Genomic DNA, 13,650 nt, shown 5'->3' with positions numbered 1-13,650 from the left:
GCACATCAGTCCAACGTCTCCACATCTCACGGTTGTTCACCAGCGCCTTGACTTGCCGCCATATTTTGCCACTGCATCATGCATGAGAATGAGAACAAAACTACTTCTGGGCTTAATAGATACAAGAACTAAATTAATGTGGAGCATTATATCTCAAAAGGAGGACAATGTGGCCCCCCATGTGCTACTTAAAGAAATAGTTCACTCAAAAATTTAAATTCTCTTATCATTTACTCACTCTCATGCCATCCCAGATGTGTATGACTTTCTTTCTTCAGCCGAACACAAATGAAGATTTTTAGAAGAATATTTCAGCTCTGTAGGTCCATGCAGTACAAGTGAATGGATGCCAACATTTTGATACATCAAAAAGCACATAAAGGCAGCACAAAAGTAATCCATATGACTCCAGTGGTTTAATCCATGTCTTCAGAAGTGATATGATAGGTATGAGTGAGAAAAAGATCAATATTTAAGTCCTTTTTTTGCTAGAAATTCTTCTCCGATATGCATGAAGAATGTGAATCACTAAAAACAAAAGAAGAAAGTGAAAGTTAAAGTGGAGACTGACTGAGCAGGGAGGAGAATTTATAGTAAAAATTGATTTAAATATTGATCTGTTTCTCATCCAACCTATCCTATAACTGCTGAAGTCATGGATTTAACCACTGGAGTCACATAGATTAGGCTACTTTTATGCTGATTTATGTGATTTTTGGAGCTTCAAAATTTTGGCACCCATTCACTTGCATTGTATGAACCAAAAGAGCTGAAATATTCTTCTAAAAATCTTCATTTGTGTTCTGCTGAAGAAAGAAAGTCATACACATCCAGGATGGCATAATGGTGACTAAATGATGAGAGAATTTTCGTTTTTTTGTGAATTATTCCTTTGAAGCCTGATGTGGCCCCTGTACCAAACAAATGCTCTACCCCCTCTATTGTGCGGGACATTTTTCAGTAGTTTTTTTTTTTTTTTTTCATTCCTTGCATTGATTTGAACATGTTTTATGTTTAACAGTAACTCTCTGTTGACATTAAGGGAAATTTAGACATTACACATAAACTGATTTTAATGTAATTGTTCCTTACATTACGTTATATAAAATGGGAATCATTGTATTGAAAATAAGTTTTCATCTTTTCATTTGTGTAATCATGTCTCCCTTTTATTTTATGTTTTTGGAATCAGATTCATGTAGTGTTTATCATACATAAGTGATGTATTTTAAAAGTTTTTAGTCACAAACACCTATAAAATACCTAAATGTTTTATTCTTTTTGGCAAATAGCCATAAATGGGAATGTAAATTATAGTATGTGTGCTACATTTTTAAATTGCAGCATCAAGTTTTTATTTTAAAGGGGCATAGCTTTCACAACTCAGTACTCAATATTCACTACTCATGAGTACTTTTAAATGAGCTACTTTTTTACTCTTACTTGAGTAGTTTTTAGGACATTTTACTCTACTCAAACTAATTTTTTTAAGAAGTAACAGTACTTTTACTTGAGTATTATTTTTCAGAACTCTTTCCACCCCTGTTCATTCATTCATGATTAAATACATCACATTATAAAACAATATTTTGATAATAGGTTATTTTCTGTTGATTCATTCTTTGATTATTCAAATGAGAAAGCCAAATTTTATTTGGCATATTTGAAGTAACAATGACTCACTTGATGTTTTGGACAAGTAGTTTTGCAAAATGGAAATTGAAACTTGCATGACTTTGAGTTTATAATATATACAAATGTAACCGGTCCTTCCCGATCCACTCCATGCGGGTTTCGAACCGGGGTTTCCAGCATGGGAGGCATGTGCACTAACGAGGAAGCTAAAGGATACAGCCTCTAGCATCAGTCGCTAGTGTGCCTCTTGATGCCAGTGGAGTGAGGTTTACACACTCCGCACAGACCAAGTCTTAACACTTATGAACCTTTATGAATCACACTTATTCTTAAGTTTAGGGATAAGAGTAAAATTAAGTAATTCTTAGAATTTGACACACTTAAGACTAAAATTTTACTCTAAGTGGCTTTATACATACAGCCCCTGGTCTCATAAATACGCATTACTACACATAATTACTACATTGCTAAATTAATTTTACATGGCTTGTATCACAGCAGTTTCCTGGTGAAATGAACACTAGAGGTTCTACAACATCATAAAATTGTATTTACTTTCACACAAATCAAGAGTAAAACAGCATATTATTACTTCATAAACACATACTTTTCACCCTGTTCATCACATAATGCTATCTTATGACTTCTAACACTTTACACCTGTTGATGTGCAAGGTAGCTGAACTGATAGAGCATTGCACTTGCACTGCAAATGTTATGAGGATATGAGTCCTGAAAAGCACGCAAGTTGATATGTGAGGAAAAAATGTCATAGAAGCAACACAAAATGACGCATTTTGCATTTTTCATCTCAAATTTGCTGTTAATGACACTATTGGTTAGGTTTAAGGTTTGGGGTAGGGAGGTCGGTGTTGTTGATTTAAAACTCGATAGAGCATTAACCTTAAAATCCTCATCTGTTTGGGAGAACATTTAACTCGCTTTTAGTGCCACACTGTGCACAACTGCTGCAATACGTGTAATGAACCATGTAATATAATTTATCAAAATTTCACCACAGTTATGTAATTTTCATGAGGTCAGACTGTTTATTAGTGTATAAAAGACCTTCAGGTTCTGACAGTGATTGAGACTACACTGAATGGGTTTGCCTCACTGCCTCCTGCCTACACTGGCAGCTGCTTCCCATGGCAGCATCCTATCTGAAATGGAGCCTCATAAGAGATCAATTTGGAATGCTCTACATAGGCAGCATCTCCACACGCCATACAAATATTGCTCCTTAGTAATAGTGTGCACGGGAGAATGATGCAAGTGGAAAGATCTGATACTCTGAGCATAAATATACATAGCACACAAAGATTTTGGGTCAAATAAAAGACAGCCTTAGTCAGGAGATTGATTATAATGCTTAAAAATGCTGCCTCCAGAGGCCACTCATTAAGTTTTGGAATAGAAATTTAAGAAGGACAAATGTTCTTGGCTTCAATTCCTAATCATAGGCACGCCATGTTAAAATCTCTCGCCATGATGAATACTGTAGATCTCTCTTAGGAAATTTGACTGAATTGGGAAAATGTAGCCACTGACAAGACCAGGAACATACAGTACCAGTTGACTAATTTGATTGGACAAGCAGTGTTCCAAGAGTTTAGCATAACAGCAAAGGAACATTTCACTTTCTGTATCACTCCACTCTTCAGTTACTCAATAATATATTCTTGAATATGAGACTGGTGTATTTAAAACTTGATCCAGAATAAAATATCATATTCAGAACTCACATTAAGCAAATTAGTCAAAAGAACGTAAAACATTTCTTAAAGTATAGTTTGCATAGTTTCCGGTGCCAGAACAGTATAACCCATAGGAAATTAAAATCACAAAGGAGATCTATTAAAAGCTACACTATGAAAAAAAAAAAATGTGTTAGAAATGAACAAAATTTCATTAATGAGCAAGTACACAAACAATCTGTCTTCCAAACCATGTTTTTGCATTACTATGGTAAGCCAATAATGATGATTTATATTTTAGAGATGTCGGAACAGATTTGGCGGGAAACTGCATACTTCCATCATTCTTCCGTGCATGTTTACATCATGTCCATAAATAAAGAAAAGAAGGTCCAGCTTCTACAGCACGTTTATGTGCGGTGATAGGTGTGGTAGTAGTTTGAAGCTGAAAACTTGTAGCCGCAACAAATGAGCGACATGGACCATGAATAGTTCAAAAAGGCAACCCTCTTGGGAATTACCCATTTTCAAAAAAAGAAACCTCGAACCGAAAAGAGTCTGCAAGCAAAAAGGGAAAATGACAGAGCTCGTTTTAAAACACGAAACAACATCGGATTGGCTTTTCAGAGGTGGCTACAACTCGAGATCTTAAAGAATTTAAAACTCACCCAGAGATGGAGTTTTTCTTGATGAACAGTTAAGATATTTTGTTGAACCGATAGTTAGCCAGGTAGCTTTCTTAGCACGGTAGTTCATAAGATAGCGTTAGCCACTCTAATGGGCCATTTTATTATGGATTGTCGTACTGCAGGGCTTTTAATTTTATTTTCGAGGAAGGACAGACAGTGGAAAAAAATTTAACTTTTATGCTGGTAACAATACCAAACTCTAAACCAGTTACTACCTTGGTCTATTTTCCTGCTAGCTAAGTTATAATAATTTCCACCATTTGATTTTATCTGATATGACTAGCAATCGATATGTCTAATGTCATTGTTGTAATCTGACACTGACAAAAGAGAGGGATGAGACGAAATACATTTCTGAGGTAATCAACACTATGCCATAAATGCTGTTGATTGAGCTTAACTTGTATTGAACCCGGAATATTCCTTTAATGGTGTCTTTTGCACTGTTATCCTGAGGGCTCCTCTACCAGTGCTGTTTTTTTTGATTGATGACTGGAAAATAATAGAGATGTAATTTCATTTTGGCGGAAGAAACAACCTGTCCACAGTTTAGTTAAACAGAACATTGATGAATGTCGTGCATGTGCATGAAAGAGAGAGAGAGAGAGAGAAATCTGGTAATTAGATCTATACATTTTTTATGATCAGGTTTCTCATAAAATGAAAACTCACTTGTGATGCTGATGCAGTTTAATAAAGGCTGATTTTATACTGTGGTTTGTTCACAACAGATTGAAATGAAAACTTAAAATTTCCAACATGGCATGAATAGAGAGTGTGTCAGAGAGTTATACATGTTAATATATGTGGGTGTTGAAGCCTCATAATAATCATATATAATTTTTTTTTTTTTAAACATTTCAGATACAGATACTTTTCAATCAAAGCCACAGTGCGCAAATTGTAGTGTACTGTAAATAGCTGACAATCCCCGTGGAGCAACCTGGGATTAAATGTCTTGCTCAGTGGCACTATGGCAACGGGATAGCTAATTAGCAAGCAGTAGAAATTGTCATCTATGCCAGAGATGCTTCACATACCTCTATGATCAACAGTCCACACTGGAAAACAGGTTGTGGCCAGGCCCTGATGCTTACATCTGAATTCAGTGGTCATGACAACAACTGGACACCTCTGCATTAGTCTGTCTGGATCTGAAGAGACCTGTTCTAGCAAATTAAGGCAAAATGAGAGGAGAAAACAGTTGGAGACACAGCAAAAGACAGCTGAGAAGTGACCTGAGAAGTAACAATTGTCACATTTTAAAACGTATGTCTATATGTATGTAAATGTATGTGACTTCATACACCCCCTAAAAATCACCCCGAGACCAGTTAAAGGTCATTTCAAAGATGACTCAGAAAAGTGAAGTTAGTTATGAGAAAAGCTCTAGCATCATTTGTTTGAAGATGCCAGTTTATTTTATATTTTGTTATCTAATGTAATGACATTTATGCTGTACATTATAAGTGTATAGCTTATAAGTGTTTTAATAAGAATGAGCCTTTAATGCTCGATTACAATTCGTTTTTCCCCATTCCAGATCGAATCACACGATCGACCACTTTGCCTTTAAAGTATACAATTTTAACCACAAGTGAATATGAATGCGTTCGATGCATGCACACTACGACTGCTTTGTGAAACTCTTTTAGAACAATAACTGGCAGGCGCATGCACCGACGATGTGCACAGATGAGGATTGTCCATGTGTCGAGAAAATCTGGGCTGCACGTGGACTGCAGATGCCAAAGTTTGTGTCACACTTAATGTGTGCATTCCGATAAATAACGCAGACAACCAAAGTATACCTGGGCCTAAAAGGCCAAAGTATACTTTGGTTGTCTGCGTTATTTATCGGTTTTTCCACATTCTGGATCAGATTGCAAGCAAATACGAACATGTCAGACACATGCGCACTACGACTGCTTTGTGATGCTCTTTTAGTACAGTCCACGGCAGGCGCATGCATCAAAAGATGTGCAGAGATGAGGACTGTCTGTGTGCGGCCCAGATTTTCACGCCGCGTGGGCAGTGTGTGCCGATGATGTAATTGGAGTCTTGCTTATAAAGCGGACAACCAAAGTATACTTTGGGTTTAAATGTCAGACACAAATGCTAAATTTTCGTCATCAGTAGAGTGCTCGAGCACTGAACGCGTGCAGGCCGATTTTTCTAACACTGCATCTTTGTACATGTAGAATGCGCATGTGCCTGAAATTATTTGCACTAATTAGTGGGTCCACAAGGTGGCAACAATCACATTTGAGCTGTTGCTGTCACGAAGAAGCGCTAGAAGATGTAATTGCTGCAGAACAACAGAAGACAATTATGAAAACAACAACAGTAGATGTGCACGTCAAGAACGTGTGTGTGAGGAGGTCTGGAGATCCCTGCATTTGTATAACTCGAGTCTTAAGGAATATAAAGACATCTTTATGTGTCTAAACTCCTGAGGAGAAATAGTCCAGTATCTCATAGTAGTTGTAGTGCGCATGCGCCAACTGCCTGTGTGAAATATACTTTTACAGGCTTGCGTTCCACTGTACGCAGACGCTAAGCGTTTGTGTCAAATCCGATGTATACTTTGGGCTTTTTACTGTCCTCATACTTTTCAGTATATATATATATATATATACACACACACACACACACACACACACACACACTGGTGGCCAAAAGTTTGGAATAATGTACAGATTTTGCTGTTTTGGAGGGAAATTGGTACTTTAATTCACCAAAGTGGCATTCAACTGATCACAAAGTATAGTCAGGACATTACTGATGTAAAAAACAGCACCATCACTATTTGAAAAAAGTCATTTTTGATCAAATCTAGACAGACCCCATTTCCAGCAGCCATCACTCCAACACAATATCCTTGAGTAATCATGCTAAATTGCTAATTTGGTACTAGAAAATCACTTGTCATTATATCAAACACAGTTGAAAGCTGTTTGGTTCGTTAAATTAAGCTTAACATTGTCTTTGTGTTTGTTTTTGAGTTGCCACAGTGTGCAATAGACTGGCATGTCTTAAGGTCAATATTAGGTCAAAAATGGCAAAAAAGAAACAGCTTTCTCTAGAAACTCATCAGTCAATCATTGTTTTGAGGAATGAAGGCTATACAATGCTTGAAATTGCCAAAAAACTGAAGATTTCATACAAAGGTGTACACTACAGTCTTCAAAGACAAAGGACAACTGGCTCTAACAAGGACAGAAAGAGATGTGGAAGGCCAGATGTACAACTAAACAAGAGGATAAGTACATCAGAGTCTCTAGTTTGAGAAATAGACGCCTCACATGTCCTCAGCTGACAGCTTCATTGAATTCTACCCGCTCAACACCAGTTTCATGTACAACAGTAAAAAGAAGACTCAAGGGTGCAGGCCTTATGGGAAGAACTGCAAAGAAAAAGCCACTTTTGAAACAGAAAAACAAAAAGAAAAGGTTAGAGTGGGCAAAGAAACACAGACATTGGACAACTGATAATTGGATGTCACGTGAGTATCTGGACAATCTGACAGCTAGAATGCCAAGGATCTGCAAAGCTGTCATTGCTGCACATAGAGGATTTTTTAGTAGTTTTTATTCTTTCCATAAGACCAAAATCTGTACTTTATTCCAAACTTTTGCCTGCCAGTGTGTGTGTGTATATCTCAAAAAGCAATAAATGAGAAACAAATGTGTGTTTGTTTTAACCACTGTGAAATAAGAGTTTACCTTTTGAACTCTGAAACCCAGTTTCACGATTTACAGTTGGAACTTTTCTGAGGGATATGTAAAAACAACGTGTACCCGCTTTAACCCAATAATAACAAAAAAAACAAAAAAAAAAAACAGCCTGTAGCCTCGCTGGGTGTGTTTGCCACAAATGATAGAACTGTATTCGCCCGTGGTCGCTCCCGCCTCTGTCGCAAGGTAGCGGTGAAGACTTCATCACAGCACTGGCGCACTGTAATTTAAGACATTCACTGAGCAACTCACGGTAAAACTAGCTGGAATCTGGATGCATGTAGTCACTGTAGTCAGAAGAGTCAACCGCTGTGGATATTTGTGTATTGTATCTTTAGGTTCATACAATTTGAAGGTGAGTTTGTGTTTTATTAAAGTTCAGTAGAGCACCGAATTGAAATTAGTTACAGATGCAACAGCAGTGATCCACTTGTCAATCAGGCGGAGACGGTTTGTTTTGCACAGCATTATTTATACACTGCATTATTGATTTATTTAAAAAATAGAGCAGGAGTAACTCACTTTCTGACCTCTTAACTGTATTATTATTCACTACTTTATTAGGCGATATTACATACAGTAAGTAACTATCTTTCCCTACCTCTTTACAGTAGCCCTATAGTCACTCACTGTACTCATTACATGTAGCAAGAACGACTAAATCTCTGTTATTTCCTATTTACAGGATTGTTCATTTGCATTACTGAAATAAATCAACAACAAAAGTAATTTTCGTGTGTTGCCTTTTCACAGTATTATTCAGTCACAGCGTTACTCATCGTATATGGCAGTATGACTGAATTACAGTCATTTAGTTTAACTGCATGACATAAAATTTAAAGGAATGTTCTGGGTTTAATACAAGTTAAGCTCAATGGACAGCATTTGTGACATAATGTTGATTACCACAAAAATAAATTGACAAGTTCCTCCTTTAGAAAAAAAGCAAAAATCGAGTTTACGGTGAGACACTTACAATGGAAGTGAATGGGGTCAATTTTTGGAGGGTTAAACAGAAATGTGAAGCTTATAATTTTGTAAAAGCACTTCTTCTGTTAAAACTCATGTATTATTTGAGCGTTTTTTACCATCTTTTAGGTTTTGTTGACATTACATCGTCATGGAAATGAAGTTGTAAAATTGGCTATAACTTTACACAGAAAAGGTTTGTAAGTGATTTTATCACACTAAAATCATGTTTACACACATATCCTTTATGTCTTGTGGTTATACTCTTGAAACAGTGAGTATTAAGAAATTGGCCCCCATACACTTCCATTTTAAGTGCCTCATTGGAACCTCCAATTTTACCTTTTTTTTTTTTTTTTTAAAGAAAAGGAGGGACGAGTCGAAATACATTTTTGTGGTAATCATTATGCCACAAAGGTTTTCGACTGAGCTTAACTTGTATTGAACCCAGAACATTCCTTTAACATCTCCCTTTAATGATGAATCAAAGACACTTTAAAATATTATAAAAGTACGTTTCATTTTTTTTTTTTTTTACAAATGCAAAAAGCTGAAAAGGCACCAAATTGCCCTTTTAACACACTGAACAAAAAACAAACTTTGCAAACTTCTTAAATGTTATATAACACAGGGGTTCTTGAATCACATCAGTAACACCCTTTCTTTATAGACTTCTGCTGTGTGTCAGTGCTGGCCTTGCACACTGTTTGCCTTGGCTCAGCTCTCCTCAGCACCTTTTACTTCCATGGAGATCCCTTGGTGGGATCAGATCAAATGTTAGTGCAATCAGTTAGTACAATCTGACAACCTATTATGTCTATCCACATCATTTGAATAGACATTAGGGTAGACACCATATTTAATTTGACATTTCACAACAAGGCTGTGAAGGCATTGAAGTACAGTTTTCGGTTCTACTATTGTGTACCATGGTGATTAATTGTTTAGTCGACGAAACATTGAGCGCATTTACATGCACTTTCTATTGATACACTAACTATCAAAAATACACTTATTTAAAAAAAAAAAAAAAAAAAGGCAACACGAAGCCAGCGTTTACATGTGATTTTAAATCATCAGATTATTCTCTGCTTTTTACATCAAAAGGCAAATAGGCATGCACGCAACACTTGCACACACTGAGTAAGCCGGTAAGATCGCAGGTAAATGTGTTTACAAGCAATGTGAAATCAGTTTAACACACCTGGAGAGCACAGCTTATGTGGCCATGTTAATTTCATTAGAGTCATTCTTACAGATTTTTTGAAGAGCAAGGCACATCACCATTTATACCTGGTCGTAATATGTGTGCGTCTCTTTTGAACACTTGTTGTGTTTGGATTTTGAAGGGGGTGCCTTTGATTTCATGGCGACATCAATCGCTACGTCAGTGTATTACAGAATGATTATATTCCACACATGTGCATGGAATATTTTATTTTTTTTTTTTTTTTTTTTTGTGGTCTCCCAAAATCTTGTGTCCAAGTGCATTTCCCGATCTAAACTGGGGAAAAAACGTGTCCAGACTAAAACTTTTCTGGTGTCTGGACTCTATCTGTATGGGTCTATGATTATACATAAAAAATGTTTGATATACTGGTAATGATTACTTTATAAATGAAGTTAAGTTTCACATTTTCAGTAAAAATGTCACATCCATAACGCTGGAATTGCCCATTTGTCTCTCATGTCCGTGTATATGTGCTCAAGTACATTAGGGTATTCCTGGAGTTTGACGTAAAAGGGAAACCCCACTATTGCAGCACAATTCTGCAGGTCGCGATGGAAAGTTAAGGAAACAAACACAGCAACAACTCTGGAATATCTGGAAAGTGAAGCAACAGAGAATACAATTGCGAAGTCTTCCTCGGATTCCATGTTTGTTATTTATACAAGGGTTATTGGGAAATTATGTTGCTTTAGACAAAGCTGCTTACTGACCGAGCCACAAGTATACAGAAGTAAAGAGAAAGCTGTGAAAACAGTGCATGTAAATGGAAAAGCTGCTTTCCAGTCTTAAGCAGATTTCTTGCAATAAACAACTTTCTGGTGTCCATGTAAACAACAAACTCCTGAAAATGTTGTGAAAATTAGACATGACCTCGGACATAAGACTACAATCCATTTATTGGACTGTATGTCTATCCTCACAGCCTTGTTTTCATTCACAAGAAATTATGGCATACCCTGACCATACCAGGGTCTTTAAGATCAGCCTCTTAACTCCTAACTCTTTTCTCTTCACCCTCAGGCCGAGAAGAAATATGACAAGTCCTCTGTCTCTCCTGTTCGGTCTGACAACATTGGCTGTGGTTTCATCTCTGGTCTACAGTAGTGCTTCTAGCACTAAGAATGAAGAAGACTGCCACTTGTCGCAGATGGCGGTCCCAAAGATTCTAGACCAAACCACTGTGAGGCTTCAAAGCCCAGAATTCATTGCTGATGATGTCAACGAGCCACGAGTAACATGTGGGATCGAGTGCCAAAAAAACCTGCCAGAACTGAGGCCTGCTGAGCTGAATCGACTACTGTCTTATGAAACAATCTACGAGAACGGAACGCGCACCTTCACCAAAATCAAACTGGAAGGGGTCATTGAATTAAGGAATGTATCTTCAGTTTTCTGCAATCCAGGACACCTCAAACGCAGAAAACGTCAGGTCTATGGCATGGACGGACGCTTTGTGATCACAGATAAACACTTCACAACCAACTACCCGTTTTCAGCCTCAGTGAAGATTTCTACTGGATGCTCAGGGATCCTGGTTTCTCCAAGACACGTACTGACTGCTGCACACTGTGTCCATGATGGCCAAGGCTACCTGAAAGGGACCAGGAAGCTCAGAGTTGGTTTCCTGAAACTTAATTCCAGGCGTAGTGGAGGGCGCCAACGAGGAGGCAGGAGGAGAGGAGAAAAGAGGAAAGAAAGTGAAGTGGGAAATGAAGAAGATGCAGCCACTGAAAGAGGGCAAGTTAAAAGAGAATGGGAACACAAGCAGAAAAGGAAGAACCATTTCAGGCATAGTTCTGATTCATATCAGTCCAGATTAACAGGTACAGATTCCAGACAGCCAATGTTCCGGTGGACACGCACCAAAGTAATACAAGTGCCTACTGGCTGGATGAGGAGAGTAGGCAATGAGGTCTCGATTGACTTTGATTACGCCCTACTGGAGCTCAAACGACCCCATAAGATGAAGTACATGGAATTAGGAGTTGTTCCTGTTGTCAGGGACATCCCTGGAGGTAGAATCCACTTCTCAGGTTTTGATAATGACCAGTCAGGGGTGGTCTACCGATTCTGTTCAGTTCTAGAAGAATCAAATGACCTCATGTACCAGTACTGTGATGCACAAAAGGGGTCCAGTGGAGCTGGTGTGTATGTAAGGCTAAGAGAGGAAGACAGGAGTATTGGAGGAAAAGAGAAATGGAAGAGGAAGGTAATTGGTGTGTTCTCTGGACACCAATGGGTGGATGTTGATGGAATACAGAAGGACTATAATGTGGCAATCAGAATAACACCCACAAAATATGCCCAGATATGCCACTGGATTCATGGAAATGCCAGCCAGTGTAGACTGGCCTGAGAAGTCACTTAAGACACATTCTCTGGTGAAAGTAACCACATCTAACTTTGTGTCAACAGGTCCTAGACTGCTGGGATGGTCTTTGGATAGAAGCACGAGTGAACACTAGTCATGTTTGTTGCCAAAAGTCCATGAACTTGACTGGGTTTTAATACTGTACGCACACACAACCATAGGATCTCTTGGAGTTTATTTCAAAAGATAAAGTTAGATGCTGTAGGATTAATTTCTTGAGCCTGAGGCTGTTGGTTTTGTAACATCATGTTCAGGTCAAGTTTATGTCCCAATACCAATATCCCCAGCTGAGGCCAAAGTAATTCAGTTAAGTCCTGAAACAAAGCAAAAACAACCTGATATTCTAAATTATTTATGCAAAATTTACAAATTTCCTGTAGTTGTTAGGAAATGGTTGTACATTATAAACTTATATGATCAGTAAATTTGGGTATTTTTCAAAAGGTTCTCCAGCAGATACCTAATCATTGGACATTTGTTCATCTATTTTCAATTAAGAAATTATAGTCTAACTGCATTAGTATTTAATTGAATGCATTTGTCTTATAAAGCTAATTCACTTTCAGTTCAGTCAATAATTTTAAATGCATTACAATAGTTACCTTTATCCATTTTCAGATGCACTGCTTTTTGCTATAATCTGTTGAACTGCTACAAAACACACTTAGGTCCCGTTTACACCTGGTATTAACAAGCATTTTGGGTGATCTAGTTAAAATGGGACAATGCTAGAGACAGGTGTAAATGGGATACAAAACATTTGATAATCGTCCACTTCAACTGCATTCGGAGGTAGCTGAAAGTGGTTGAAAACCACGTCGGGGTCGCTTATCCATTCAAACAGCAATGAAGCGCCATCTCATCACCCTTATCAACTAATGCACTAAAACGAGTTTAAAACTTTGCCAGTTACATGTGGCTTTAAAAGGAAATGACCATCTAATTGACATTTTTAAAAAACTAATACATTAATGCACAACACTTCTTCAGTATGCCAGTTATCGACATGTAGCAAAACATAAGCACACGCATATGAAGGTCAGTAAATAAAGGTACTCCACTAAAATAATTTAGCTCTAAACGTCATGTTTGCACTCAGATTAAGTACAAGTATAATTAAGATAAACGTGCACCAGTTTTAAGCACCTTCTCTCTTTAATTTGTGTACTTTATAATCATTCTGTAATACACTGACGTAGTGACTGATGTCTTCAAATCAAAGAGACTCCTCAAAATCCAAACAAGTGTTCAAAAGATGTATCACAATCAGGTGTAAATGGTGATGAGTGATGTGCTCGTCCACTTGTGAACAAATCTCCCA

The 13,650-nt window shown here is 37.5% G+C and overlaps 2 protein-coding genes across 3 annotated transcripts in view; both read left to right on the top strand.

Moving 5' to 3' along the window:
* The window catches only part of LOC127419752 (spermatogenesis-associated protein 2-like), a 118,640-nt gene that overhangs the window by 71,528 nt on the left and 33,462 nt on the right, over nucleotides 1-13,650 (top strand). The window lies entirely within an intron of this gene.
* LOC127419753 (inactive serine protease 35-like) lies at nucleotides 7,994-13,617 on the top strand. Of its 2 annotated transcripts, none has more exons than XM_051661446.1 (2): nucleotides 7,994-8,113; nucleotides 10,979-13,617. In XM_051661446.1, exon 2 carries the CDS (start codon nucleotides 10,992-10,994, stop codon nucleotides 12,312-12,314), a length of 1,323 nt encoding a protein of 440 aa, XP_051517406.1. In that variant the 5' UTR covers nucleotides 7,994-8,113; nucleotides 10,979-10,991; the 3' UTR covers nucleotides 12,315-13,617. The 2 variants fall into 2 exon arrangements, with proteins under 2 accessions (XP_051517406.1, XP_051517405.1); XM_051661445.1 differs by lacking the exon at nucleotides 7,994-8,113 and adding an exon at nucleotides 9,421-9,503.

This window comes from Myxocyprinus asiaticus, chromosome 29, assembly GCF_019703515.2.
Source record: "Myxocyprinus asiaticus isolate MX2 ecotype Aquarium Trade chromosome 29, UBuf_Myxa_2, whole genome shotgun sequence".
Classification (NCBI taxonomy): domain Eukaryota; kingdom Metazoa; phylum Chordata; class Actinopteri; order Cypriniformes; family Catostomidae; genus Myxocyprinus; species Myxocyprinus asiaticus.
The sequence above is the reverse complement of the archived record's forward strand: the minus strand, read 5'-3'. Positions and strand labels throughout refer to the sequence as shown.